Source organism: Microtus pennsylvanicus, chromosome 1, assembly GCF_037038515.1.
Source record: "Microtus pennsylvanicus isolate mMicPen1 chromosome 1, mMicPen1.hap1, whole genome shotgun sequence".
In the NCBI taxonomy this organism is placed as follows: Eukaryota; Metazoa; Chordata; class Mammalia; order Rodentia; family Cricetidae; genus Microtus; species Microtus pennsylvanicus.
The window spans coordinates 165,259,993-165,287,819 of NC_134579.1; the positions used below are offsets into that span (position 1 = coordinate 165,259,993).

At 50.3% G+C, this 27,827-nt stretch overlaps 1 protein-coding gene across 1 annotated transcript; it reads left to right on the forward strand.

Moving 5' to 3' along the window:
- Window positions 1-2,516: 2,516 nt before the first annotated feature.
- Window positions 2,517-26,356, forward strand: Nr2e1 (nuclear receptor subfamily 2 group E member 1). Its single transcript, XM_075944637.1, has 9 exons — window positions 2,517-2,678; window positions 7,218-7,363; window positions 10,698-10,785; window positions 12,117-12,352; window positions 13,499-13,645; window positions 15,874-15,970; window positions 16,358-16,507; window positions 20,229-20,334; window positions 24,970-26,356. Exons 1-9 carry the CDS (start codon window positions 2,654-2,656, stop codon window positions 25,130-25,132), a joined length of 1,158 nt encoding a protein of 385 aa, XP_075800752.1. The 5' UTR covers window positions 2,517-2,653; the 3' UTR covers window positions 25,133-26,356.
- Window positions 26,357-27,827: the final 1,471 nt, after the last annotated feature.

The window sequence follows — 27,827 nt, forward strand, 5'->3', positions numbered from 1 at the left end:
CCTGCAGAAAGAACATCCCAGTTTTGGTTGGGGGACAATTTTGACGAGCTTGGGGATATTTTCTCACAAGTTTTGATGTCTTTAATGAGTCACCAGGCTCCTGTTTCATGCAAGAGAGGTCCTTTGAAATCCAGGGCAGTATGTCCTTCTACCTCCCAGCCTGGACACCTGAAACCCCCTAGCTCTCCTCCGGCCCACACACCCTTAAACTTCTCCCTGAAGACAGACCCGGATCTAGTCCCCATCACCATTTGCCCTCATCTTTGCCCGTGACAAATTAGTTCCACTTGAAGTTCTTTGTCCTTGACCAAGCGCCCCCCTTCTGCCACCACATCCCGATGGTGCTGTTGGCGGCAGCAACAATTGGATTTCTGGCGAGAGCTAGACCCGACGACCCAAAGCCGAGCCTGGCACCCTGTCTCTAGCCGAAATGCCTTTCCCCTCTGGGCACCGAGTTCGAGTTTAAGCTGTACTGAGAGCAAGGTTGGCTGGCAGCCCAATTGGCTATCAAGGGGAGGGGGAAGCAATTTTCTCTTCTGTCACCTAAAAATGCCCACCATACCCTAATCTCGTCCGAGTTTGTAAGACCATAGAGGAGAGATGGCACGGGAAACCGTCACCCGCCTCTCTGTTGTTCCGGGTGGCCGGCCCCGGTGCCAGGTGACTGCTGTGTGTGGTGCGCAGGGTCTCTTGCCTGGGGGCTCGGGCAGCTGGGGAAAGTTGCGATCACGTGCTGCGGCCGGCGCCCCTAGCGCACAGCTCTTGTGGGCTGGGACCCGAGCCGTGGACCTGCAGCGCCAGGCGGGCACTCGGGGGACGCCACTAGGCACTGCAAGCACACTGCGGCCGTGTGGACAGGGAGCTGCGGCGGGGGTGGCCAGCGCCCTGTGGGAGAGAGGACCACTACTCCCCTCCCCCACAATTCTGTTGCATAGCCAGAGGCGTGACCTCTGACCCCTGGCCGGGCCCACGCCCTGAGAAGAGGCTGGCAAGCTCTTGTTCGACAAGTTCAAGCTGCCGAGGGAGCTTAAATAGAATTAATCTCTTAGAGAACGGAGATCACCGCTCCCTCGGCGCGCGCTGTCCCCGCGCCGCTCCACGACCAGGACGCCAGAGAGCTCTGGAATTCCAGAAAGATGATCGGGGTCGGGAGGAAGGTGGCGGAGCTTTCCGGAGTCTCCAGGCCTACAGGGGGAAGCCAGCGATGCCCGCTGGGGACCAACCGCTGGGGGAAAGGCTTCGCCACCCTGCAGCTCCCGTACACATAATGGAGGCAAGAGGACTCCGCCAGCTCCGGGTGGGCCGGTTTTGCTTGCAAGAAGCTGGCGAAGCCCTCCCGGAGCCCAAACCCGTCACGCCAAGACCGAGGGACCGCAAGACCCCAGCCCAGGCCCTAAGTCCGCATCCTCAGCTCTGGCTTTCCATAGATAGTTGCAAAATGAATAAATCACTCACCTCGGGCCAGATCCAAGTTTTACCCAACAGAAGGGGCGCGGTACCAACAATGAACCAACTCACATGACCATGTCCGGGCGCGCACAATCACACACAGACACAGCCACCCAATTTCTTCCACGAATCTATCTGTCTGGCACTCTGGAGAGAGGGGGGAAAGCGTTTTGAGAGAGACCCGTCACCCCTCCCCTTCTCCCTTGCCGTGAAATATAAAAATTCATTTTTATTGTAAGAGCGGCACCGTCCTCACCATCACGCACGCACCGAGCCGTATTCACACTCTAACTCGTCAGCTTCCAGAGCGCCTGCATTTTCTTGGGAAGCCGCTTGGAGGTTCATTAATATCATTAGCATTTAACCCCCTCCCTCTTCCCATCTCCTCCCCGCACATGGCTGACGTCAGACCCCGCCAGGAGTTGGGGGAAAAGCTAAGTGGGCCAGGGACGCCCTATTCCCCTCCCCGCGGCTGCCTGTCAGAGCGCTTCTGGAGATATTACCCGAGACCCGGCCCGCCGCGGCAGGCACAAAGTCACAGGGTAATGAACTTCGGGGACCCTTCGCTGCTGCGTGTGCGGCTGTCCCCGGAAACTCGGACCTGGCCACCTCTTCCCTTGGAAGATCTCCCAGCCATCTAGTTTCCCCTCTCGGCGTCCGGGTTCCGGCAGCGCGGAGCTCATCCGCCTCTGAGACCGCGACTGTGGTTTTCGGCTTTCCCGTTGAAGATCAGCGGTCTGTAGAGATCTACTCCTGGGCACGCCTGTGTGGAGGGAGAGATTGGAAACTGAGTAACAGGAATGGGGAAAGACAGGCATCTCGCTCTTTTCGCTCCGTAGGAAAACCGTTTCCGTGTCTCCATCTCCATCCTTCAGCATTCCCCTCGTGCTGTCCTCCCTCTCCAGCCCGCCTGTCCATCTCTCCATCTGTCCGTTCAAGTCCGTGTCCATAACAAGCCGCATCCCTAGCAGTGGCGGTTTTGCTAGAGCCGGGAAGAAACTTAAGGATGCTTCCATTTCCACTGTGGAACGAATTCTGATCGCCCGGAGAGCAGGGCGGCGCGCAACCAATAGCCACCTGTCCCGTCCGGGAGCCTTGCAGGCTGGAGGGCGGCTGGAGAGCCGCGGCGCCCGGCGGCGACGTGGGCGCTGCGGGCCGGGACACCGGAGGTGCCCACCAACCGCTGCGCCCCGGGACCGCCAGCATGAGCAAGCCCGCCGGATCAACAAGTGGGTACCTCTCCGGCAGCCGCGGGGGTCCCGGCGCGTGGCCTGGGGAGGGCAGGCTGGGAGGCCGGGGAGGTCCTTCCCGGAGCTCTGTGAATTTGAGCCCCAGCTTGGGACTCTGTGTCCGTTGGCCTAGCTCCCCTCAGACTGTTGCTTTGGAGCGTTTCGAGAAGCTGAGAGAGCAATTTTGTTGCTTCTGTATGCTTGCTTTCCCCGGTCTCCCCGGCGTGTGGGGAAGGTTGCGACCCTTTGCAGCCCACCGGTCCAGCGAGTGGTTTCTATTTAGCTGCCAGGTGCTGAGGGTGGGAGGGGTGAGGCGGGGGCGGGAACTGGGCCGCAGCTCCAGGCGACCGCACAACAACGCTGCTGCTCAAAACTCGAAGCTCCAGAGCGCAAAAGCAACTCTGCAAAGCGGATTTTGAGTGGAATGCTTTGCACCCCGTTTCTAGCTATTTAAAATAATCCTGCAAAACTGGGAAGCAGAAACCATTTAAAAGTCACATTTTTCTTAATCCTAAATCCGCGTAGGTCATAACTGGGGAATGTAAAGTATGGCGAGCTACTCTAGCAAAGAAAGGACCAAATCCCTAATCCCAAGGACTTTCCGAGCGGGAGCCCAGCACCCGCAGAAGTCCGCGGCCTGCTCACTCGGGACTCTTCTTCCCTTCCTTCCACTCCCTCTCGGGTGGAACCTTCAGCTGCGGCAGCTGACCTCTGCCGACTTCCCGAGACAAGACAGGAGTGCAAGGCTACTCGCACGGGCTAGCGCATTTGCGGGCACAGAATCTGCGGACCCTGGGGGAAGCGTAGGCCCGAGCGAGCCGGCCTTGGGAAGGAGTCTACAGGGTGCTCCAATCTCCCGGCGGCTTTTCAGTTCCCGCCTTCCGCGAGCGGGAGGCTGTGAGTTGTAAGGTCTGTGCGGAGTACCCACGCACCCTGGACCTCTGCAGGCATCCGTGTTGTTTTCTCCTATAGTATTTTTGGCGCTCTCCGTGAGTTCCTTCCCGCCTCCTCCCCCCCTTCACTCGCCCTCATTGTCCCGAGTCTTTGAAAAGTTGGGAGAGTCCTAGCTACTTCTGAGGACTGGTAATGAAGTCTCACTTAGGATGGATGCAATTCCGGCCTCCACCTCCCTACCCCGTAAGAAGTAGGGTGTGTTTTCATTTTGTGCGTTTGTTTTGGTTTGAGTGCTGAGTTAAAAAATTAGAATAAAGCGAACGTCAACAAACCGAGAATAAAGGAAACGCTCAGAGCTAGAGCCTGGAGAAGGACCCTTATTCACAGTCACAGGGCACAGCCGACTCGTGCAGGACCGCGGTTCTCATTAGTTTCGGCCTATCCGTGCCCTAGCTGTTCGGATTTCTGGGAAGTCGTACAGGCTCCAAAAGAAAAAAAAATTAAAAAAAAAATTTTCTGGCTGTGTGCTTTCCCCAAGGGAAGCAGAAGAAGGAGGCCATTCCCGTTGCATTATAAAAACTATCCATTGCAAAAAATGAAGTGGAAGGGCCTGGGCTGGCCTCTTGACACGTTCACCCTGGAACAGCTTAGCATAGGTAACAGCTTAACAGGAAAGATCTTTGGGACTTTTGCTCTTTTAAAGCGCGAAGCTTCCAAAGAACTTGAAAAGGTGGGACTTAGGAGATGAGGAGAGTGGGCGCGAATCTCAGCTTCCAGGTCTTCACCGGACTCTGTAAGCTAGACAGACGCAGGCAGACTACCCGAATTGGGGGATCAGAGTGGGCACTTGTTGTACGAGGACGCTTTCTAAGGAGTTTTCTAACTTGCTAAGCCCGAGTTTGATCTTGAAGGCCTCGAGGGCTCGGTAGAAGTGGCTCTCAGGGAAAGGTGATAAGTCCCTGGCACTCTCGCCGCTTCACCTAGGAGGTTTTCTGACCGTGGCTGCGGCTAGCAGGAACCTAAGGCCCTGTGGCCCAGGCTGTGAGAGTCTGCTGGCTGCGGGGCGGGCGGGTCTGGACCCTGCGGGGCAGGGAGGTCTTCGTCTTAGCGCGGCTGGAGAGCAGAGCGTTATCACCGGGATCCCCGCCTGGGTGGTAACAAGACCCTGGCCAGTCACCCTTGCAGTTCAGACTAACTTCTTTCAACAGCCTCTGATGGTAATTACAGTAATCGAAGCTGCCATATATCTTTAGGCAATTATGACACACAAAAAGCCCTGAGGGGACCCCCTGGGGAGGGAAGTTAAGAACCGTTTTCCAGCCTCAGGAAACTCGGCTTGACTCACGTCTGAGCTCGCTCTGCTTGCTAAAAGAGAGGAGCTTTGCAGCCATCAACCAGCTTGTCTGTGACCCCAAGTCACCTTAACGTGGCTGGGTGGCGGAGTTTGAGGCGTCGACCTTCCGTGCCCTGGAATTTTCGCTTCTCTCCCTTCCGTGCTCCGCCCCAGTCCAGCTCCCTGTTTCTCCTCTGCTGGGGCTGGGAAGTCATCCTTAAACAAGGCCGACCAGCAAGACCAAATGGTGACAGTCGAGCATCCTGACCGATAAGCCAGTAAAGGGTCACCCACCCGGCGCTGGTCTTCCTGCCCCACTTGGGTTCTCTAGAAATAAATGACCTTAGCCTCCAGTCTGGATGGGAAGCCTGGCAAGAGGGCCCACCACTGCTTTCTCCATGGGCTCATTTGTCATCAGCGTCAGTGCGACGGGGAAGAGGAGAGCAGCTGGGGCGACAGTGCTACTGAACCCTTAGCACGGACCCCAGGCGACCAGAGCGTCAGGGTTATGCCGAAAGACGTGAGCCCCTCGTTGACTGTTTTCAGAGGGAGTGCTGAGCAGCAGAGGTTCAGCAGACCGAGGTTCAGGCGCGACTGTGACTTGTTTGGGGGAGTAGTGACAGGCCCCAGGGGGTGGAGGACAAGACCCACGCTTGGTTCTCTTCAGCCTCTCCCTCCCCCAACAATCTCCGTTCTTGCCCTGCGGTAGAAGGGGCGCCGAAGCGGTGGCCGCAACGCCGAATGCCTCCCCCGCCAGCCTTTGTCGCCGTCCGAATTCCCATGCTACTCTTTTTGACGGGTCACTGGTGGCTCTATAGGCAGGTGCTGCGGCGGGGTTGTAATTACCCCGGCTGAGCCGGGTCCTCACCGACCTCCCCCTGCCGGGTCCCCCGCACTGCCCCCCCCCCACCTGAGGTTGTGGCCAGGGCTACGCGAACAAGCCCGCCCAGGCACCTCGGGATCCCGGAGTCAGTTCCTACCCTGGGCCGCCTCCCGGCCTCGGCAGACAGAGCCCTCACTTCCCCAACTCTGCTGGCTCAGTGCTTCCCACTGCCTCCTCTCCTGCCCCCAATCTGGATGCTCCAGGAGCGGTTGCCGGGTTCCCACGAGGGCCAAGACAGTCAGGACCCGGACTGGGAATGCCTTTGACCCGTGTCGATGGGAATAATTGTTATTAACTATTTTTAAATGATGTTAACACTTTTTTACAAATATTCCCTTTGTTTTCGGAAGAATTTCTACATCAGTAAATTGCTTCAGGCACTTGTTGGACTGAAACCTGATAAAACACACACACACACACACACACACACACACACCTTCCTATTTTCCTCTACCTAACGCCCCTCTCAGAGCTGAGGCCTCACCAGGCTTGGAGAGTCCAAACATAGTTCTTCGGTGGGGGGTAGCAATCCCAGAAAAATTGAAGCCATTCCAAAAAAAAAAAAAAAGCAACAAGCCCCCTTCCTCCAGCAGCAGAAGACTCAGAGGAAGATGCACCCAGGACAAGGGAGGAGGGAGGAGAGACCAGTGTTCAGAGGGAAAGGACTTGGGGGTAGAAGAAGCATAGGTGACCCCCCCCAGCTACCCCATCTGGAGAGCCACAAATCGGGTAGCTCTTACTCCCAGACCGGTGGTTACTTCCCTCCCCCCTCAACTTATTCCCTAAAAGAAATACTTTCTCAAATGGGAAGCACTAAGCATTTTTCCATAGGTAAAGAGAAAGTTGGGCAATTACCACTACCCTTATTATCATTAATAATCTGAAGATTAGCATCACAATAATAACCCTAATAATAACAACCGCTGGGCTCAGCTCAGAGAAAACTCGATTGCCTTCCAGCTGCCATCCCCAGTTCCAGCCGTGTTTGTTTTTCTTCTTTTTCTCCCTTTTACATTTCAAGTTTGTCTCCTTGCGCGCTCACTAACAACTTTTTTTCCTACTAAATGCAAGAACGAAGGAGGGAGGCGGCCAAACTTTCGGCGGAGCAGAAGGCAGCAGCGGGCCGAGCTGCTGCCCGGGCCTGCTGTAATCTTTTATTCCAAAATGGGTCTCGGCGATTAGAGGAGACCCAAATACATGTAGCGGTGCATGAATAATGCTCATTGTAGGAAGCTGACACTTGCTCGAGGAAAAAAAGTTTGGCTATAAAATCTCTTCATTATTTGCTTTTACCGCAGCTCCGCTGCTAATCCGCTCAGAGGTCAGATTGCTTAGCATCTCTCTCCCCCTCTCCCCTTTCCTCCCTCTCCTCCTCCCCGTGCTCCCTCTCACCCTTTCCCTCTCTTTTTGGTCTTTCCTGCGGTTTCAGGCCGCATTTTAGATATCCCCTGCAAAGTGTGTGGTGACCGCAGCTCCGGGAAGCACTACGGGGTCTACGCTTGCGATGGCTGCTCTGGGTTCTTCAAGAGGAGCATCCGAAGGAATAGGACCTATGTCTGCAAGTCCGGAAACCAGGTACTCCCTGGGGTTGAGCTGACCGGCTCCCCTTTGTGCCCCATCCCATCCCACCCCATTTCCTCTGAATTCCCTGACCTGGGTCCTCTTTCCTCCTCCCCACCTCAGCTTTGGGTGGCCCTTTGGCTCTGAAAAGGCCACATAAGGTTAAGGGAAGCAGATGAGTTTACAGAGGAAAGTCAGAGCTCCCACGGTTTTCCTACACTTTTTTTTTTAATTCCTTGGTCACATTTTGACTTTGAGTAAAGAGACCTTGCCCGCACTCAGTCTGAAAAGCCTGTATGAAGATCTCAAGGAATTTTAGAATCTAATGCCCAAGTAGCAAGCAGAAGAAAGGGCCCATTAGGTTGCCTGCCCACCCTCCACTCCATCCTTAGCAGCATCCTCGGATAGTGCATCTGAGCCAGGGTCACCACTATCTTTAGCTAAGGCCTCAAAGTGAATACTGGGTACTTGAAAGCCATGTGCTTGCAGATGGGGGGGGGCTGCTCTGGCATGGGCAGGTGTAAGGGCTGAGCACCTGCGTGGCTCAGAAAAGTGCAGGGTGGCAGAAAGAGAAGGCTCAGAGGAAGTTAGGAGCCCATCAAGTTCTCCTCACTCTTCCCTTGTCTACTCACAAGATGAGTTGGGAGTTGTGTTTCAGTCTGGTCCAGGCTGAACTAGCTCACAGACACAGGGCTGTTATGGTATGAACTGAGCCCACCTATAGCTTCCAACCAGAGCTAACAGAAACCACCTGTGACTCCATTCCCAGCTCGGTGGCTCATGGCAACCCAGGAGATCAGCCTGCTGGTCCCACACTTTGCTCATTCTCTGCAGAGGCATGTAGTACTAAGATGCCCAAGAGTGTCCTAGTCAGGGGACAGTCTCTGGCAACCGAATGATGAGAAATACCCACTAATTGTGTATAGGATACATATCAGCTCACGTAGCCCTCCGGTGCTGGAGAGTTACAGTTGCTCAACTGGAATGTCTGCTCTTAGCCATTTCTGATAGGTTTTGATTGGCAGAACACACAAGAAGGCATATGCATTCAGATAAGTTGTTGTGACCTCTGCACCCCTGTTACCTGCTTTCTTGGGTTCTCAGTGTCTAGCTCATTAATGTGACATTATGCACATGCTCCATAGGTATGAGATTCTGTGGAGCAACAGATTTGAACGGGGATCTACTTAGATGGCTGTTGTTTGTCTTGACCCAGCTTAGGGTGGCCTGAAACTCTTGATCTTCTTGCCTCAACCTCAGGTTTGGGTCACCACACCAGGCCATATTGTCTTATACTTGTATGCAACAGACAGAATTGGGAAATCTTTTTGCTTTTTAAGGAGATGGCTATCAATTCAGAGACATTTGTATCAGTTCAAAGAGCTTGCAAAGTGGTGATAGCAAATCTATCTGTTCTGTGTAACCTCCGTGGTGAAAAGAATACAGGAGTCAAACGGAGGCTCCCTCCCTCTGTCTCCCTGGCCCCAGGTACTTATATACATTGGATGTGATTTGAAAACCCACTTGAGGCATTTTGTTTTTACATGTTTGTCATAATGCTGGAGAAGACATCATTCCAATTGGGTATTCAACTGCATCTAATAATAAATAATTTGAAACTCTTAACCATGAATTATTTTGCTGCTGGCCAAATATGCTCTAATTTTCTCCCAGGTACTACAAATTCATGTACTTCTTCTCTTGCTCTAAGACTAAGTGAAGACCATTCCATTTTCTTATTAACAGCAATGCTGACATTTAGAACTCATTATGGACTTCCATCTACCTTCACTTTAAACAAATTGGCACGTCTTGCGTTGGTTTGGTTGGATGTGTATGCATGCTGGGTATGTACTATGAATTACATCCCAGCCACCCAAGTCAACCTGTTTTTAATTGCACAAAGAAGACTGTATGAAACCGTGTGTTCTCGCGTGTCATTTTCCTTACAGATATTTCAGGGAGGAAATGCACTCATTCCTATTTCAGTGTTTATGAATATTTAAAATTAGAAAGCAAAATAAGAATCCTTTTCTGTGTATAAAACACTTACGCAGAAGGCTAGGAGTGTCACTTGGTTGAGGGATGCTTGACCAGCCCTGGTTCTATCCTCAGCTCTTCCAAACAAAAACTCATACACATGATGTATCTGTAGATATTCTCCCTCAGTAAAGACACAAACAAACACTGAAAGAAGCATTGTCTGAACTGGCCATAATGGCAGGGCAAAGCAGGAGGGTCACAAATTTAAGACCAGTCAGTTCATTAAGACAGTAAAGTCCAGGTCATCCTAACTATAGCATGGGAAGACTCTGTTTCCAATCCCTGCCATTTGAGGATGCAGCTCAGTGGTCAACACAGGCTGCTGCCAACCTCTGCACTAAATAAGGAAGGGGGAGCCTTATCTGTCAATGCTTTTTTTCTTCTTCAAGACAGAGTCTCACTATGTAGTGCTGACTAACCCGGAACTCACAGAGATCCACCTGCCTCTACCTCCTCAGTGCTGGGATTAAAGGTGTGCACCACCACACCCAAATAGGGGCATTTACCTTTTTACTCTGCAGAAAATCACATTAGACATTTGATTGCTTATTCCTGTGAGATAAATATTTGTAAAGCAGCAACTATCTTTTTTCTACCCATTATCTTGTTAGTTACTGCCTGTATATAATCTTTTGTTAGGTGGTGTCTCCCTAAGTCCGCCTGAGTTTTTCTCAGGCCCCCACACTCTCTCTGCAGGCCTTGTCCTTCTAAACATCCTGGCTGCTGACTCATTCCAAGAATGGCTTCTGCCAGGGACCAAGGCTCAGGGTTGGCTCAGCTTTGTGGTTGTGTAAGAACGGCTTAACTACAAAAGCAAAGGAAAGGACATAGGGCAGAGAAGAATGAGTAGTGGAGGTTTATCTGTCAGAGCAATGGGCTCACTCAGAAGATGGCACCAGGCTTAGCCTACAGGCAGAGGCCACTTCTTGCAGAGCTCAGGACCCGGTCGCTGTCTCCGGTCCTGAAAATCATCCCCCACCCCCCACCCCCACCCCCACCCCCCGCAGCTGTTTCTTTCTTTTGCTTCTTAGTCCCAGCAAGATCTTGGAAGTCAGGAATGACCATTCTCTTTGACCAACTCTCTGAGGTCAAGAACTGGTCTTCTTGTCCCAACCCTGGGGATCCCAAGCGCCTTGCTTACCTGGCCCTGCCAGTGCTCAAGGCTTTCCCATTTCACTGGGTCTGAACCTCCGTGCTGGGTCGGTGGCTGGCCAGAGTCCCCACGCTGGGCCTCCCCACTCCAGGACCTGGTTCCTGTGCCCACCTAAGGGCCCTGGGGTCTCTGACTGCCTGTGATCTGTTCCAGGGAGGATGCCCGGTGGACAAGACACACAGAAACCAGTGCAGGGCGTGTCGACTAAAGAAGTGTTTGGAAGTCAACATGAACAAAGATGGTAATCAGTACATGTCTTTATTCTTCTAATGTTGATTGAGTAGTAAGTAAATTATATGTACAGCAAATAGACGGCACTCCTATGCATGTAAATCATTTCCCCGGCAGATCTCTTCTCTCCAGATGCTGGAAAATGGCCTCAGGCTGTCAGTTGTAGGCCCCCTGAGACTCAGCAGCAGTCCCCAGCTGACCTAACTGTAGCCCAAGTCCCAGGCCCAGACGGGGAAACCTGTGCCCCAAATCACACTAAGGGAGTGTTAGAGGGCAGGCATCCGAACTCAGGTGCATATTTCCTGCCTAGGCTCCAAACCCCATTTGCAGTCTTTAGTAACTTTTTAAGGTCTCACAGTCGCTGAAGTCTTTCTGGAACTCTCCAAGCTCAGAGACAGGAAAACGGGAGATTTCCAGTCCTCATTGGCAAATTCAGTATGGCCAGTGAGCTGGCCCTAAGCATCTCAAGAGTCTATGCTTGGTGGACAAGAAGAGAGAAAAGAGGCTAGAGAGGCAGGATGACACACCCTTTAAGGGTGAAGTCAACACCCCGTTTCTCTGAGGCCCAAATTCGACCCAGACCTGGGTCTTCCAGAAGTTCAGGGCCCAGAAAGTGGTCCAAACTGTACTTCCCGCCTTTTCCCGGGTCATAACTTGGCAAGAGCACCCGGGGACTGGGGGAAGGTGGAAGAGAGCCTGGGGACACCATGCAGAGTGAGCCTTGCGGTGGGGACCTGCTTGAGGGGGAGCCTGTCTGGAGTGCACCCTCTCCCGCCCCTGCTGTGGAAGCAGGAGGGAGCATCCAACCTGTTGAACTTGTGTGTTGACAAGTTGTCACGCTCTGCGGAGGAAGATTACCCTGAATTAATTTGTTTGTTTAAACTGGTGGTGGTAATTGTCACATCTCCCTTGCCTTCCTCCGGCATACTCTCCCTTCCATCCCCCAGGGTTTGTGGGCTCCGGTCCTTTCTCTTTGGGCCTTGGAAGCCACAAAACCATTTGTGGGGGAGAATTGCGGACCTGGTTGTGAGTGGTGCTCCCTTTTTTGGTAATGGGAGGAGGGCAGCTTTTTCTTCCAGAGGCCCATAGGATGCCTGGTTTCCCTGGGAATCCCTGGGTGGGGAGGACCGCTGAGCATCTTCCTGACTCTTGTCCATCTCAGACCCCTGCTTCCCACCTGTATCGGGGAAATCGTGCCTAAGTGCCCTGAACCACGAACCCTCTCTTGCTCCTGAGTGACCTTGAGGGGCCCAGACGGGACGATGGAGGGGCAGCTGGGTGGCATCCAAGTGTCAGCGTGCCTGTGATCCCAGGCCTGTGCCCATGTGCTTGTCTCTGTAGCGGTGCAGCACGAGCGGGGGCCTCGGACGTCCACCATCCGCAAACAGGTGGCCCTCTACTTCCGTGGACACAAGGAAGACAACGGGGCCGCTGCACACTTCCCCTCTGCAGCGCTGCCAGCTCCCGCTTTCTTCACTGCAGTCACGCAGCTGGAGCCGCACGGTCTGGAGTTGGCCGCAGTGTCTGCCACCCCCGAACGGCAGACCCTCGTGAGCCTGGCTCAGCCCACACCCAAGGTTAGTGGCTTTGCGGGGTCCAAAGAAACTCCTTTTTGAGGAAAGGGAGGTGGAGTAGATACGCTCTGTTCAGAGCTGAGACGCGGCCAGGAAAAGGTGGGGGCAACTGACGTTTAGTGCACAGTAGACCACCCTCGGAGCAGCGACAAATGCGCGCTCCCGAGAACGCGGGGTGGATGTCAGAAACCTGCACCTTTAGGGAACTCTAAACCGGTTGGTGAGTGGAACTGTCTAATCCGAGTGCAGCCTTAGATGCCCCCACAGGCCGGAACCAACTAGAACACTAGTTCCTCACCTGGGGGAAGGAGCCTCCCAAGGCGCCCTGGGGTCTATAATATAAGAGAGAAAAATGCAGAAATCACTGTTAGGAGGGCTGTTTTATTTTTTCCCCGGTGCTGCCTGCCCACTTTTAAACCACTCCCAGGACTGGCCCTACCAGCAGAGACACGCCTGAAGTACCTGGGAAGGCTGCCACCTAAGGACTGCACTCCAGGCCTCGAGTTGATCCCTCCCAAGGCCCCCACTGAAGGAGAACCCAGGATTTCCCCCAGAGGAGGCCAGCTGCAGCTTCACACTGCAGGGGAGCCAGACACCTGGGCACATACACACGCACAATATTTAATATCGCTTTCTTACCCTTGATGTGTATAATAAGCTCTGGAAAGTAGTGTTATGAATATGTTGTCAGTTATGAATGGGAATGCTCTGTGAATGATTAAGATGTCTAATTGAAATATTTCCATAATATACTAATCCTTTCTAAAAATACTCATATGCATATTTGTGTTTGGGATGCCTATTAATTTATACTTTTTTCACATCTATTTTTATTTACACAAATGCAAGCAGTTCTTGTCTAAATTGGGAGCCAGGCCTGGTACTTGGCTCAGTCCAAGGGAAATTTACAGCAGGGGACAGAATAGCCAGGCACCCCTTTGGGGGCCCAAAGAACAGAAACATGCCTCCCCCAATAAACACCATTCCCCGGATTCTGTCGACAGAGATATTTGGAGGCAGCCGAACACCAATACAGAGCACCAGATTCTCTCTGCCCCCTCTGTTTAACCAGCACACTGAAATGTCAGCTGTTGGGGCAAAGCTGAGGTTCCATCACTCGCAGGTGTTCCTCTTTCTCCCTCCCCCCAGTACCCCCATGAAGTGAACGGGACCCCGATGTATCTTTATGAAGTGGCCACAGAGTCCGTGTGCGAATCAGCCGCCAGGCTTCTCTTTATGAGCATCAAGTGGGCAAAGAGTGTGCCAGCCTTTTCCACCTTGTCATTGCAAGATCAGGTATGACCAATCGGGTGTCAGGGGTTGGAAAGGAAGCTGGGTGTTGCCTGCAGGAATCGGCAGGGCAGGTGTATATTCTGAGCATGGGGAAACCATTTATCTTTCCCAACATCATTCTTGAGGTTCAAATATCTACCTATGGAACCTTTGTTAGGAATGTAACTATGTTATTTCAGGGTAGCTGAATGTGCTCTAAGTAAAACACGTATGGAAGTACATTATCTTTTTTTTAAGTTTAGTTAAAGCCTCCAAATTTAAAAATCTTAATGTTCTCTAACACTGGCGATGAGCCAAGAATTAGGACGCACATCTGTAATCCTAGCACTTAGGAGGCTGAGGTAGGAGAACCTGGAATTTGAAGCCAGTCTGGGCTACACGGAAAACTATTGATGAAATGATGTTTTCTTGTGAACACTCCAGCCGAGAAGAATAGAAGGTGATAGAATGTTCACTGGTGGGGTTTTTATGTCTTTAGCTTTTTATTCTCCACTGTGATGTATCACAGCTTGGGCTAATGGCTTGTCGCCATGGAGAACCAAGAGGCACATCTCTAGTTGACTAATATTGTGTTGTATTCTTGGTGGTCTGCTTGGGGGCATTGCTGGGAATCAGATCCATGGCTTTGTGTGTGAGGAAAGTTTGCTCATGGCATACCACATCCCTGATTCTTTCACTGCTTTTGGAACTTTTGGAAACAAAAAAAAAAGCATTTTTACTTAATTCTTTGGTTATACATGATGTTCAAAAGTAAGAAAATTATGTGCATCTAAAAAACCTGCATTTTAGCAAACCCCATAAAATTTCCTACTAGGAATATTAAAAGTTGTCCTTTTTGTCAATGTATTTTTTTTATTCATAAGAGGAAGAAAGAAACAGAGTAGGCAAAACTATTGGCTGCTAAGGGTAATCACAAAAATTAATGACTTTTTTTTCAAAAGGCTAATAAGCAATTTTTTGCTTCTTTTTCTTTTTTGGATAGTTGGAATCAAACCTGGACCTTGCATTGCTCAGGGAGTGCCCTGCCTCTGCCTCACACCCATAGTTCTGAGAGCAGAGGGCTCAATTCTCTTCATACCTAACTAATCATAGCATGAAATATGGCCACAATTATTGTTCACCTCTAATCTAAAATTTATTTTCTGTACTCAATGCAATAAGATAAAAAAAATGAAGCATTTTAAAAATTAAACATTTTGGTCTAATTGTGAAAATAGTTGCAAACCTTCATGATTCTTAGCTTTCGGAAGTAAATTCTTTCATATAAATCATCCAGCATAATAATCTAGAATTTTTTGGTTTTTGAAAGATTTTTAGACATAGAGAATTGTTTTCAAGGTTATAGGTAATGTCTTTGACCAGGGTTACCCGTTGCCCTTTAATCTTTTGCATGAATGCTCTCTCTTCTCCTCTCTCTCTCTCTCTCTCTCTCTCTTTCTCTCTCTCTTTCTTTCTCTCTTTCTCCCTGTGGGTGGGTGAATGTATGCGTGTAACACACTCACACACATATATGTATATATAAAAATTGACTACTTTTTTTTTCTGAAAACAAGAATTTGTAGACTGTAATCCAAATAAAATTCACTTCCTGTCTGGCACTTAGCCTTTTGCTGGAAACCCTTCAACAATAAGCAAACTACGGTGAAGTGGAATCCAGGACATTAATTTGGGAAAGGAGCCAGATTTTCATTTTAAATATTCAACAGCACATTTTATTAGAATGAAAACGACAAGCACCTTGATGCTGTCCACTTATGAGTCTCAGAGAAATCAGGCTGGGAGGCGAGGTAAACTCAGCAAAACCCGATTAACATAATTACACCCTGATTTCCCCCCTCCCCCTCCCCCTCTCTCCCAGCCCCCTCGGCTCTCTAGGAAGATGGGGACCCTGACCTACAAGCTTAGGCAGGAGTCTTACTGGTTTACACCAGAGCAACACACCTGCTCAGCCGCGGGTGGCATTTTATGGATTTTCGGTCTCTAGAGAAGTTCCTAGGTGGTGGCAAGGACGTGAAAGGCAAAGCCCGCTTTGACTCTGAGCCGCATGTGGGTGTCTATAGGCACAGCTTCAAAACAGGAAAATGGGGGAAATAAGAGGAAAATAGATTATTTGGAATTTTTTTTTACCAAGACAGGCATTTAAAACACTTTAAAGGAAATTTACATATGGAAATTGTTTATAAATTTATAAATTACACACTATATTATATTATACATCTATTGTATGACAGCTGATGCTTTTGGAAGACGCGTGGAGAGAACTGTTTGTTCTAGGAATAGCACAATGGGCCATTCCGGTTGATGCTAACACTCTACTGGCTGTATCTGGTAAGAATTGCACAATTTAATGACTTTGTTGTAGAAATTACCATAAAAATACATTACTGAAAAAAGAACAACATGTAAAGAATAACAAATTCCTGCTGAACAATAGAGTATACCTGTCATTTATAAATCTATATTTAAATGCAAATAATGTTGTTTTGTTGTATTCATGACTGCTTGCATTGTTATTTAAATGCAAATTACTGTGTTTGTTATCATCCAAGGGAAGATTTTATATTAACTTTCATACAATATAGCCAGTTTACATGGAATCACATATCTCAGAGTGACAATTGAATAGATATTGATATGCAGGATTTTGTCAAAAATCAATATTAAAACATGAAAATGCCTTCATATTAGAGTATTTATCCCATATTTCAATTCTAGGCATGAATAGTGACAACACAGACTCCCAGAAGCTGAACAAAATCATATCTGAAATACAGGCTTTGCAGGAGGTGGTGGCGCGGTTCAGACAGCTCCGATTAGACGCCACTGAATTTGCCTGTCTGAAATGCATTGTCACTTTCAAAGCTGGTAAGCAGACAGAGAGACCCCTGCCTCTCCCTCCTCTCCTTTTGCCACCCCACTTGTTCAGCTACTTCAAGGTCCATTTCTAGACTGGAGGGGGGCGGGGGAGCAGTAGGTACAGCAGTATTTTCTTGGGGGTGATACTCTGAAGTTGGCCCAGTCTTTCACAGCTGTGGAGACCTGCATGCTTTCAGGGTTACCACCCACTTCCAGTGTCCTGGGAGCCCATAGTCCTCCCTATTCTCCAGATTGTCATCCACCTCCAGTGCCCTGTGAGCCCACAGGCAGTCCTCCCTATTCTCCAGATTGTCATCCACCTCCAGTGCCCCGTGAGCCCACAGGCAGTCCTCCCTATTCTCCAGATTGTCATCCACCTCCAGTGCCCTGTGAGCCCACAGGCAGTCCTCCCTATTCTCCAGATTGTCATCCACCTCCAGTGCCCTGTGAGCCCACAGTCCTCCCTATTCTCCAGATTGTCATCCACCTCCAGTGCCCCGTGAGCCCACAGGCAGTCCTCCCTATTCTCCAGATTGTCATCCACCTCCAGTGCCCTGTGAGCTCACAGTCCTCCCTATTCTCCAGATTGTCATCCACCTCCAGTGCCCTGTGAGCCCACAGTCCTCCCTATTCTCCAGATTGTCATCCACCTCCAGTGCCCCGTGAGCCCACAGGCAGTCCTCCCTATTCTCCAGATTGTCATCCACCTCCAGTGCCCTGTGAGCCCACAGGCAGTCCTCCCTATTCTCCAGATTGTCATCCACCTCCAGTGCCCTGTGAGCCCACAGTCCTCCCTATTCTCCAGATTGTCATCCACCTCCAGTGCCCCGTGAGCCCACAGGCAGTCCTCCCTATTCTCCAGATTGTCATCCACCTCCAGTGCCCCGTGAGCCCACAGGCAGTCCTCCCTATTCTCCAGATTGTCATCCACCTCCAGTGCCCTGTGAGCCCACAGGCAGTCCTCCCTATTCTCCAGATTGTCATCCACCTCCAGTGCCCTGTGAGCTCACAGTCCTCCCTATTCTCCAGATTGTCATCCACCTCCAGTGTCCTGTGAGCCCACAGTCCTCCCTATTCTCCAGATTGTCATCCACCTCCAGTGCCCTGTGAGCCCACAGGCAGTCCTCCCTATTCTCCAGATTGTCATCCACCTCCAGTGCCCTGTGAGCTCACAGTCCTCCCTATTCTCCAGATTGTCATCCACCTCCAGTGTCCTGTGAGCCCACAGTCCTCCCTATTCTCCAGATTGTCATCCACCTCCAGTGCCCCGTGAGCCCACAGGCAGTCCTCCCTATTCTCCAGATTGTCATCCACCTCCAGTGTCCTGTGAGCCCACAGTCCTCCCTATTCTCCAGATTGTCATCCACCTCCAGTGTCCTGTGAGCCCACAGTCCTCCCTATTCTCCAGATTGTCATCCACCTCCAGTGCCCCGTGAGCCCACAGGCAGTCCTCCCTATTCTCCAGATTGTCATCCACCTCCAGTGCCCCGTGAGCCCACAGGCAGTCCTCCCTATTCTCCAGATTGTCATCCACCTCCAGTGCCCTGTGAGCTCACAGTCCTCCCTATTCTCCAGATTGTCATCCACCTCCAGTGTCCTGTGAGCCCACAGTCCTCCCTATTCTCCAGATTGTCATCCACCTCCAGTGCCCTGTGAGCTCACAGTCCTCCCTATTCTCCAGATTGTCATCCACCTCCAGTGTCCTGTGAGCCCACAGTCCTCCCTATTCTCCAGATTGTCATCCACCTCCAGTGCCCCGTGAGCCCACAGGCAGTCCTCCCTATTCTCCAGATTGTCATCCACCTCCAGTGCCCCGTGAGCCCACAGGCAGTCCTCCCTATTCTCCAGATTGTCATCCACCTCCAGTGCCCCGTGAGCCCACAGTCCTCCCTATTCTCCAGATTGTCATCCACCTCCAGTGCCCCGTGAGCCCACAGGCAGTCCTCCCTATTCTCCAGATTGTCATCCACCTCCAGTGCCCTGTGAGCTCACAGTCCTCCCTATTCTCCAGATTGTCATCCACCTCCAGTGTCCTGTGAGCCCACAGTCCTCCCTATTCTCCAGATTGTCATCCACCTCCAGTGCCCCGTGAGCCCACAGGCAGTCCTCCCTATTCTCCAGATTGTCATCCACCTCCAGTGCCCTGTGAGCTCACAGTCCTCCCTATTCTCCAGATTGTCATCCACCTCCAGTGTCCTGTGAGCCCACAGTCCTCCCTATTCTCCAGATTGTCATCCACCTCCAGTGCCCTGTGAGCTCACAGTCCTCCCTATTCTCCAGATTGTCATCCACCTCCAGTGTCCTGTGAGCCCACAGTCCTCCCTATTCTCCAGATTGTCATCCACCTCCAGTGCCCCGTGAGCCCACAGGCAGTCCTCCCTATTCTCCAGATTGTCATCCACCTCCAGTGCCCCGTGAGCCCACAGGCAGTCCTCCCTATTCTCCAGATTGTCATCCACCTCCAGTGCCCTGTGAGCTCACAGTCCTCCCTATTCTCCAGATTGTCATCCACCTCCAGTGTCCTGTGAGCCCACAGTCCTCCCTATTCTCCAGATTGTCATCCACCTCCAGTGCCCTGTGAGCTCACAGTCCTCCCTATTCTCCAGATTGTCATCCACCTCCAGTGTCCTGTGAGCCCACAGTCCTCCCTATTCTCCAGATTGTCATCCACCTCCAGTGCCCCGTGAGCCCACAGGCAGTCCTCCCTATTCTCCAGATTGTCATCCACCTCCAGTGCCCCGTGAGCCCACAGGCAGTCCTCCCTATTCTCCAGATTGTCATCCACCTCCAGTGCCCCGTGAGCCCACAGTCCTCCCTATTCTCCAGATTGTCATCCACCTCCAGTGCCCCGTGAGCCCACAGGCAGTCCTCCCTATTCTCCAGATTGTCATCCACCTCCAGTGTCCTGTGAGCCCACAGTCCTCCCTATTCTCCAGATTGTCATCCACCTCCAGTGCCCCGTGAGCCCACAGGCAGTCCTCCCTATTCTCCAGATTGTCATCCACCTCCAGTGCCCTGTGAGCTCACAGTCCTCCCTATTCTCCAGATTGTCATCCACCTCCAGTGTCCTGTGAGCCCACAGTCCTCCCTATTCTCCAGATTGTCATCCACCTCCAGTGTCCTGTGAGCCCACAGTCCTCCCTATTCTCCAGATTGTCATCCACCTCCAGTGCCCTGTGAGCCCACAGTCCTCCCTATTCTCCAGATTGTCATCCACCTCCAGTGCCCTGTGAGCCCACAGTCCTCCCTATTCTCCAGATTGTCATCCACCTCCAGTGCCCCGTGAGCCCACAGGCAGTCCTCCCTATTCTCCAGATTGTCATCCACCTCCAGTGCCCCGTGAGCCCACAGGCAGTCCTCCCTATTCTCCAGATTGTCATCCACCTCCAGTGCCCTGTGAGCCCACAGTCCTCCCTATTCTCCAGATTGTCATCCACCTCCAGTGCCCCGTGAGCCCACAGGCAGTCCTCCCTATTCTCCAGATTGTCATCCACCTCCAGTGCCCCGTGAGCCCACAGGCAGTCCTCCCTATTCTCCAGATTGTCATCCACCTCCAGTGCCCTGTGAGCCCACAGGCAGTCCTCCCTATTCTCCAGATTGTCATCCACCTCCAGTGCCCTGTGAGCCCACAGTTCTCCCTATTCTCCAGATTGTCATCCACCTCCAGTGCCCTGGGAGCCCACAGTCCTCTTTATTCTGTCTCTCACGGTTTCCTGGCCTTCGTTTCTAGTTCCTACACACAGCGGTTCTGAACTGAGAAGTTTCCGGAATGCTGCCGCCATTGCAGCTCTTCAAGATGAAGCTCAGCTAACTCTCAACAGCTACATCCACACCAGGTGACCGCTATTTGCTGTGAACATGTACTTAAGCAAATTGCCTCCATTGTGAATGCTCCAGCAGGCAGTAAGAAGCCAGTTCAAACACTGTGACTAATTATCCTGTTGCCAGTCAGTTAATTTAGTTAGAATCCGTGTCCTCACCTGTCTCTGGGAGGAGGGCGAGAAGGGCAAATTGAATTAGGTGATGAGAGAGAAGGCTTTGCCAGGCACAGCAGGCTATGCCGGCTGAATGAGCTGACCAACAAAAGGCGCTGCTCATATTTGTGAGTCTGGGCATGGAGGGAGTCAAAAAGCAGCCAGGTCTGAAACACAGGTTGCTAGATTAGAAAGTGTTCTGATAATCCTTGGACAGGTACCCTTCTTTAGAGGCCAACCCCAAGTTCAAGGAACGCAGGGCTTCACAAGACCATCTTGGCTCTGGCCCCCACTATTGCTTGGGTTTGGTGATTGGTGTCTGCTGAGCTATCTGGGGTCCCAGCACCCACCACGTTACTTCTGTCTGGGCAGGGTCCTCTGACTGACATTGGAAATTGGTAGAAACTCTTAGATACTCTCCAACATGGGAGCTCAATAAAGTTCCCCCAACCCAGCACCAGTGTGAGCTTCCTGATTCCATTTTCAGAAGAAACGAGCCAGGTTTTTAAAGGAGTAATGAAACCTCTCAAGCTTCCTAGGTTGGGACTGCAATGGATCTGAGATTGGGAATAGAATTCAAAAGGGATTCATGGAAGCCTGTCTACATCACTTCAACACTAGCCACCGACACCATGGTGGTGTCTATAGACACCTTTATGGACAGAGGCCGTTAAAGTCTTCCCTCACCCGAGGGGTCAGAGAGATCCCAAGTCAGCAGTACCTGTGGGCGCTAGGAGCTCCTTATTTCGGTCACAAATCACCCTTTGGATGCTGAACGAGTGAAATTGTTCTGTGTTTATAAAATACCATTGAAATGGCATTGCTTGGTAGCTCGTGTAAATACGCTTTTTCAAAGTAAAGTTCGATGGCTGGGAAATTTAAAACCCACCTTTGAACTATAGTATAATAATTGCAGGCACTTAATTTTGTAATTCAGATTCACAAAATGAAACCATACATAATCTGGCCATCAAAGCTGACTGTGTACCACAGCTAACCTTTGGCACTCAGAGCCTGGAGAATATTCAGAACACTAACCAGAGAACATGGAACTTGGTTTTTGATTCAACCAGGCCTTTGCTAGGGAGTCACCATCCATAGGCGAGCGATGCATTATCAGAAAGAACTAGGCGAAATGTGGGAAGTGGGCAGAAACGTCGCTTCACTCAGGAAAGGGGAGGCCTGAACTCTAATTGGAAAAGAGTGAGGAAGGTGCAGGAAGGAGATGGCACGTGAAATGGTCCTTGCATGGCAGAGGGATTTCAGTAGGGAAGGGAAGGTGTAGCTCCAGGGGGTGGGGTCCCCCCGAGATGTGCTGGAGGTGTTCTGTAAGCTTCTGCAGAGATAAGCAGGGAGACTCTAAAGTGACCTGGGACTCCAGAGCTGCTGACAGGGGGACCTGGGAGAATCCCACCGCAGATGATCACAGTCTGTTGTTGAGACACAGTGAGGACACCGCAGCTCACCCTCAAGTATCTGTAGGTGACTGGAAGGCGTCTGCTTTGCCAGGGAACTTCCAGCTCACAGTATTAGCTGGAACTATAAAATGTCTAGAGTTAGATACATGACAAAAGAACTGTTCCTTTTTGTCTTGGCTCTTTCAAATCAGTGCACACTCTAAGGATGTCCCTACCTGGAAAAACAACACGTGGAATGGAAAAATTAACATGCAAACTTACATATCTGTTAGTGTTTTATAATCAACTGCTCTAGTTATCCAGGATATATGGCGCTGGCTAGGAACTGGAATATTACAACGCCATAGTCTAGCTTCAGATCCTGAATCTGTGATAGGCACAAAACATTTAGAATGTTAATGGGTGAAATCAGGGGTACATATTCTACAAAATAATTAAAAATGTATCTTTATTCTTTAATAATTTCAAACCCATTCCCATTCACATCTCCCTCCCAATTTCATGCACTCTTTAAAAACAAAAGAAAACAAAGCAAAGCAAACCCCATCAAGTCCAGTTGGTAGAGCCTGCATGTGCTAAGGCTATCCTCTGGAGCACAGGCAACGTACCTGGGGCTGCTTCCCTACAGGAAATGGTGCTCCTTCTCCCAGCATCCATCAGCTGCCAAAAGCTCCTCATCCAAGGTCATCCAGGGATGAGATTTCTCGAGCCCCTCCCCATTCACATTGGGATTTCGGCTGACTTGATTTTATTCAGGTCTTACACACGCAGCCACAACCACTGAGTTCATATGTTCAACGGGACTGCATGTCTGGAAAACACAGATTCAAAGCAGTCTCCTGCAGCCTCCAGCTCTTCCTGTCACTCCACCCCACTTCCAAAATGAGCCCTGCCGTGTGTGGTATCCTGATGATGGCTGAGTGTTCCTCAGTCTGATTCTCTACCGTCGATCTGTGTGGGTCTCTGTACTAAGCGTGGTATAGTGGAAGAAGCGGCTCCCCTGGTGAGGGTAAGAGCTGCACTAGTCTATGGCTACACAGAAAAGTATTTAGAGAGCAGTTTGATACTGTGTCCATTTCACAACACAGTAAGGTAGATACTCCCTCAGGCCCAGGTTCTTAGCACAGTTGGCAGTCCCAGGCATGACTTCATCTAGTGGAGCGGTCTTTATAACCTTGAGCAGTCAGACACACTGACGCATGCGCTGGCATTGTTTCTAGGTGGCACTCTACTCCACGTATAATAAGCCGTTCCTGTTGACTAAGTGACCAGCTCTTGCCCAACTAGAGAATAAAAGAGGTGGGAGAGAGGAGTGGCGAATCCACCTGCAGACAATCAGGAGTTAACTCCTGGGCTTGGAGGCAGTTCAGTGGCAGAACACTTGATTGCCTCGCATGCAAAAGGCTCTGGGTTCATCTCAGCAAGCCGAGAAAATCAAACCCACGCAAGGCGGTTTAATTGTCCGTGGTTTCTGGATTCTCCCGAATTCATCCTTTCCAGCCTGTGTTATTTCCTGCAACAGTTTCCCGTCACGGGAAAGGTTCCGCATGTTGGGTGGATGCCACAGACACAGCAGCAACTGTCTAGGCATCCGCTGCCACCTCAGCTCTGAGGAGCTCTCTCTGGGAAAGGAAGCTGTCAAGGAAGAGAGAAGCAGCTAAAGCTGAAGGAAGCCTGGCATATTGCTCAGAGATGATGTTCAGGTGTCTTGCTTTTCTAGTTGTCAGAGCTGTTGGCTGGTGTTTTTGTTCGGTTGGGCTTCTTTTGGTTGTTGTTGGTGGTGGTCTGAGAGAGTCTCATTCTATAAGCTGGGCTGGCCTGGATTCACTATTACTATGTAGTCCAGGCTAGGTTTGAACTCACAGCAACCTTCCTGCCTCAACTTCCTGAGTCCTGATATTTCCGTATGAAGCACCACCTCTAACATATTTATTTTTTACTGTAGATAAGCATCCTTATTTCCACCCCAACTTATTAAGTGTCATCGGGTGCCCTGTCCAAGAGTTCCTATGAAATTTGATTATGTGAGGGCCGAACAGGGTGGCCAGAGTGGATTAGAAGCTTTATGTGTGGCTGAGCGGAGTTCTTCATCCAGACCTAAGAGACAAGTGTAGAATTGTCCTAGACTGTCTCTGTACGGTGGGACGATCAGGCAATTAAACACAGTTAACAAGTCCTGCAGAGGAATTTGATGCCTCTCAGTTTTCGGCACCTGTGGCCTAGGTGGAGCATGGTTCAGTCACACGTGTGTCCCTGCAGCTCATTTTTAAGATGACCTTCTCCCAGTGGCAGGACGCTGTCCTGTAGAGGGTGTTGACGCCCAGCTTCAAGCCATTGACTGGAGTAGCACCAGGGCGTGAGAGGTGGGATACAGCATCTGAAGACAGCGGGGATGGAACACGTACATCGGAGTACAAATGTGTGTTGGGCATCAAGTAAGGAAATTGTTAAGCAATTTCTCCCATCTTTAATTATGTGCCAATTTCATTGACATGAAAGCTGGGTGGCATTGCCGCCCAACAGGACTCAGTCTTTAATTTGCAGTGTAATAAGGGCGGAATTATTCCTGAGAGTGACAAAGTATAATGCCTGAATAATAATTGGGAGAATTGGTTAGAAAAAGAAGCCATTTTCTTTGAGAGGAATAGTCTGTTCAAGAGCGTTGGGAATTTAAAAATATGAATTCCCACCGCCGGCTTCATAATCAACCCTATGGTCATCCCCCACAGTGATAACGTGACATTTATTCTTTGCTTTAAAATTAGCATCAGGTGTCTTAAAGCTGATTTGTCTAGAATTGAAAATGTACTCCCCTTGCTGATGTTGAGAGAGAGAGAGAGAGAGAGAGAGAGAGAGAGAGAGAGACTGAGCACATGTGATTGGGGCAGTGCCGGTTTCCAGGAATTCCAGCAGTCTACCTGTACCACAGTCTGCTGCCGCATGCTTCTGCAGCAACCTACAGCATGTTACTGAAGAGGCCCGGTCAGGAAGGCACCCTGGGCTGCTGTGTGTTCAGGTATGAGATGGCTCCCTGCTTGTGCGGACTCTGACATCGCTTTCGTGGCTTCTCCCATTGCAGATACCCCACGCAACCCTGCCGCTTTGGGAAGCTCCTGTTGCTTTTACCAGCTTTACGTTCAATTAGCCCATCCACCATAGAGGAAGTATTTTTCAAAAAGACCATCGGCAATGTGCCCATTACAAGACTGCTTTCAGATATGTACAAGTCCAGTGACATCTAAGCTCTTCAGCACCCGCTTTTCAAGGTGGGACAGTAGCGGACGGACTTCTGCCTTGCAGGACAAGCCTCAACTAACAAACCCTCCTGGAAGGAGAAACCTGGGGAAAACAATGCCAGTGGACACAAAACACTAGCTATGACCTGCTGCTCCACGGAAGTGGGGTGGCTGGAAAGGCCGTGGTACACACACTGTTGCCATGCCCTGGGGTGGGCGACCTGGGGCCACCACAGGCCACGCCAGTCGTTCTGCCTCTGACCCGGAAGATCCGGCTGAACTCTTCCAAGTGGAAAGACAAGTCCCACTTCCTTTTCCCTTTTAGCACACAAAGTCAGCTGATCAACAATAGCTTTGTGTAACATCATCCTGCGGCCTTCAGAACTCGGTCGGGTTGGAGCATCTACTTTAAAAATAATGCTTAGGTTTTAAATCAAAAGTATTATCAAAAAATTCCCTTCTATCATAATACTTCATTAAGTGGCCTTCAGAACCAAGTGAGTAAGTGAAACGTAGCTTATGCTGTGTAATCCCCCTCCCCCTCCCCTGTTCCGTTCTTTCTCCTTCTTTTCTTAGCACCACGGGCCAGGCAACCTCATCAAAGGAACAGACGACCAAAAGGAGTTTCCCACCAAGACTTCCGGTTGGGCAGCATCTCAAAGCAGAAGACCTCTACAGAAAGAACCTTAGTCCCGGCAGGAGAACTCCAAACAGCAAAACCAAATCCAGTGGAGCCAGGAGACTGGTGAGGCTGGTCGCTGTCCCGCCGCCACAGTGCTGAAGCCCAAGGCTGCAGGGACAGCAAGTCACACCAGAGGGTACATGAACATGCAAGCCAGAAGGAACTTCAAGGAGGTGCATGCTAAACAGGTTCCTGACCATTCCGTTGCTAACAGCCTGGGACTCTAGAATGCCTTTCAGAAAATCCTGGTTTCTAATAAAGCCTCAAATGCATATACACACACACACACCCCACATCGTCCTACGCACTACGCTGCTCCTTGGGTATGAATCTATACTTACGGAAATGTAGAAACAACCCTTTTTAAATAGCTGCTGTCCTTTTCACATTTATTAGGTACTAGCACCAAGGGGAGGGGGGAAATTCAGCACTTGGACTAGCATAGGATGAGTCAAACTTCTCTTGTACAAAGTGAATTAACTAATTTGTGAAGTTAAAAGGTTGTACTCATTGTATTTACAAAGAATAAAAATATATTGAATTTAAGTAAATTCTGCCTGATTTCTTTCCCACCTCCCTGGCTCGTTCCTCCCTGTCAGCAACAAGGTGGCGGTGGCCCCAGCTGGGATAAAAACCAAAGCTTGGAGCCCTCCAGCACGGAGCAGAAAGAACTGAGCTACAAAGGCAATTTCCTTTTTACAGTGAAACCCATTTGTAAAATGATGAATAAAGAAATAAAACATAAGATCTCATTCTCCACGGCACTCAGATGTAATTGCATCTGTTAGGAAAATTGCTGTGTGAGGAAGAACAAGGCCGATGAACGGTCCTTCATTCCCTACCGGTTTCCAGCCCTCACGCGTCCTGACCAAGAGTTGCAATCACTGTACCGGCGAGAAAAACGGGGAGGGAGCAATAGGAAGGTCATGCAGAAGTCCCAGGAGATCTGAGAGAAATGCCCTTCTGCTGGAGCCCCAGGGTGAACAGCATGGACTTGCAGGTGGCAGGCCAAGCAAGAGTCGGCACGCCTCTCTTCTTGGCTGCAAATGACCCTGCAGATAGGATGCATGGAAGGGCAACCATCCCTGCCTTGTCTGATGATGCTTCAGAGAATGGGAGTCTATCTTGAATGGGTAGCATAGGGGTAGGAGACTTTCCCATTGTGCACACGGCTCTGGGGTCTAGACCCAGGACCATATAAGAACAAAAGGTCTTCAGACAAGTATGTAAGAGCACCCCTTCATCTTTCTATATCTCACAACTCAAATGCCCATCATCAGAGAATAGACACGCCATGGCAGATAGGGAAAGACTAGGCCCATGTTTAACTGGGGGTAAATTATCAGAGTTGTGGAGGAGAAAGGAACGAATTGTATGGGATACGCATGACTTGGGATTGTTTATATAATCTGGCAACCTCCAGACCACACACTCTTTGCAACCATTTAAATGTTGGAGTGAACATTTAATGCAAGTATGGGAGGATTAAATGCTAACTCTTTGGAGACAGGTCAGATCTGGGAAGTGATAAGATCGGTACGGAGTAACAAGGGGACCTTCAAACATCTGTATAATGGCTTAATTATTAAGAAACAAAATCAGAAATACCTGTGAGATCCAAGACAAGACCTGACAATACTGGCTGACTGGCCCAGGTTGTTTATCCATATATTAGTCACGTTTTTGCTTCAGTGCTGCTAGGTGACTATTCCCAAAGACTAAATAAATAAAAGGTCTAACCTCTGTTATCTGATGGAAGGAATATGTCTGAAAACAAAAATAAATAACCTTTGCAGATTTAAAAACAAAAACTTATCTGTCAGATGAGTCACTGAAGCTTTGTTGATTTGACTTGAGCTGGGTTTTGTTGTTGTTTGTTGGAGGCAATGCCTTGCTGTGTAGTCCTGGCTAGCCTCCTCAAACTCACAATCCTCCTGCCTCAGCCTCCACAGTACCATGCTTTCAGGCATGTGCCACCACGCACTGAAATCGGAGAGGGTTGGGTCTGGGGCTCAGTTC

Bases quoted from the DNA above. Each gene is read 5' to 3' on its own strand.
- Nr2e1 (XM_075944637.1), top strand. From the start codon at position 2,654: ATGAGCAAGCCCGCCGGATCAACAA. The intron at 2,679-7,217 runs GTGGGTACCTCT...CTGCGGTTTCAG, and splicing joins CAAGCCCGCCGGATCAACAA to GCCGCATTTTAGATATCCCC. The intron at 7,364-10,697 runs GTACTCCCTGGG...GATCTGTTCCAG, and splicing joins TCTGCAAGTCCGGAAACCAG to GGAGGATGCCCGGTGGACAA.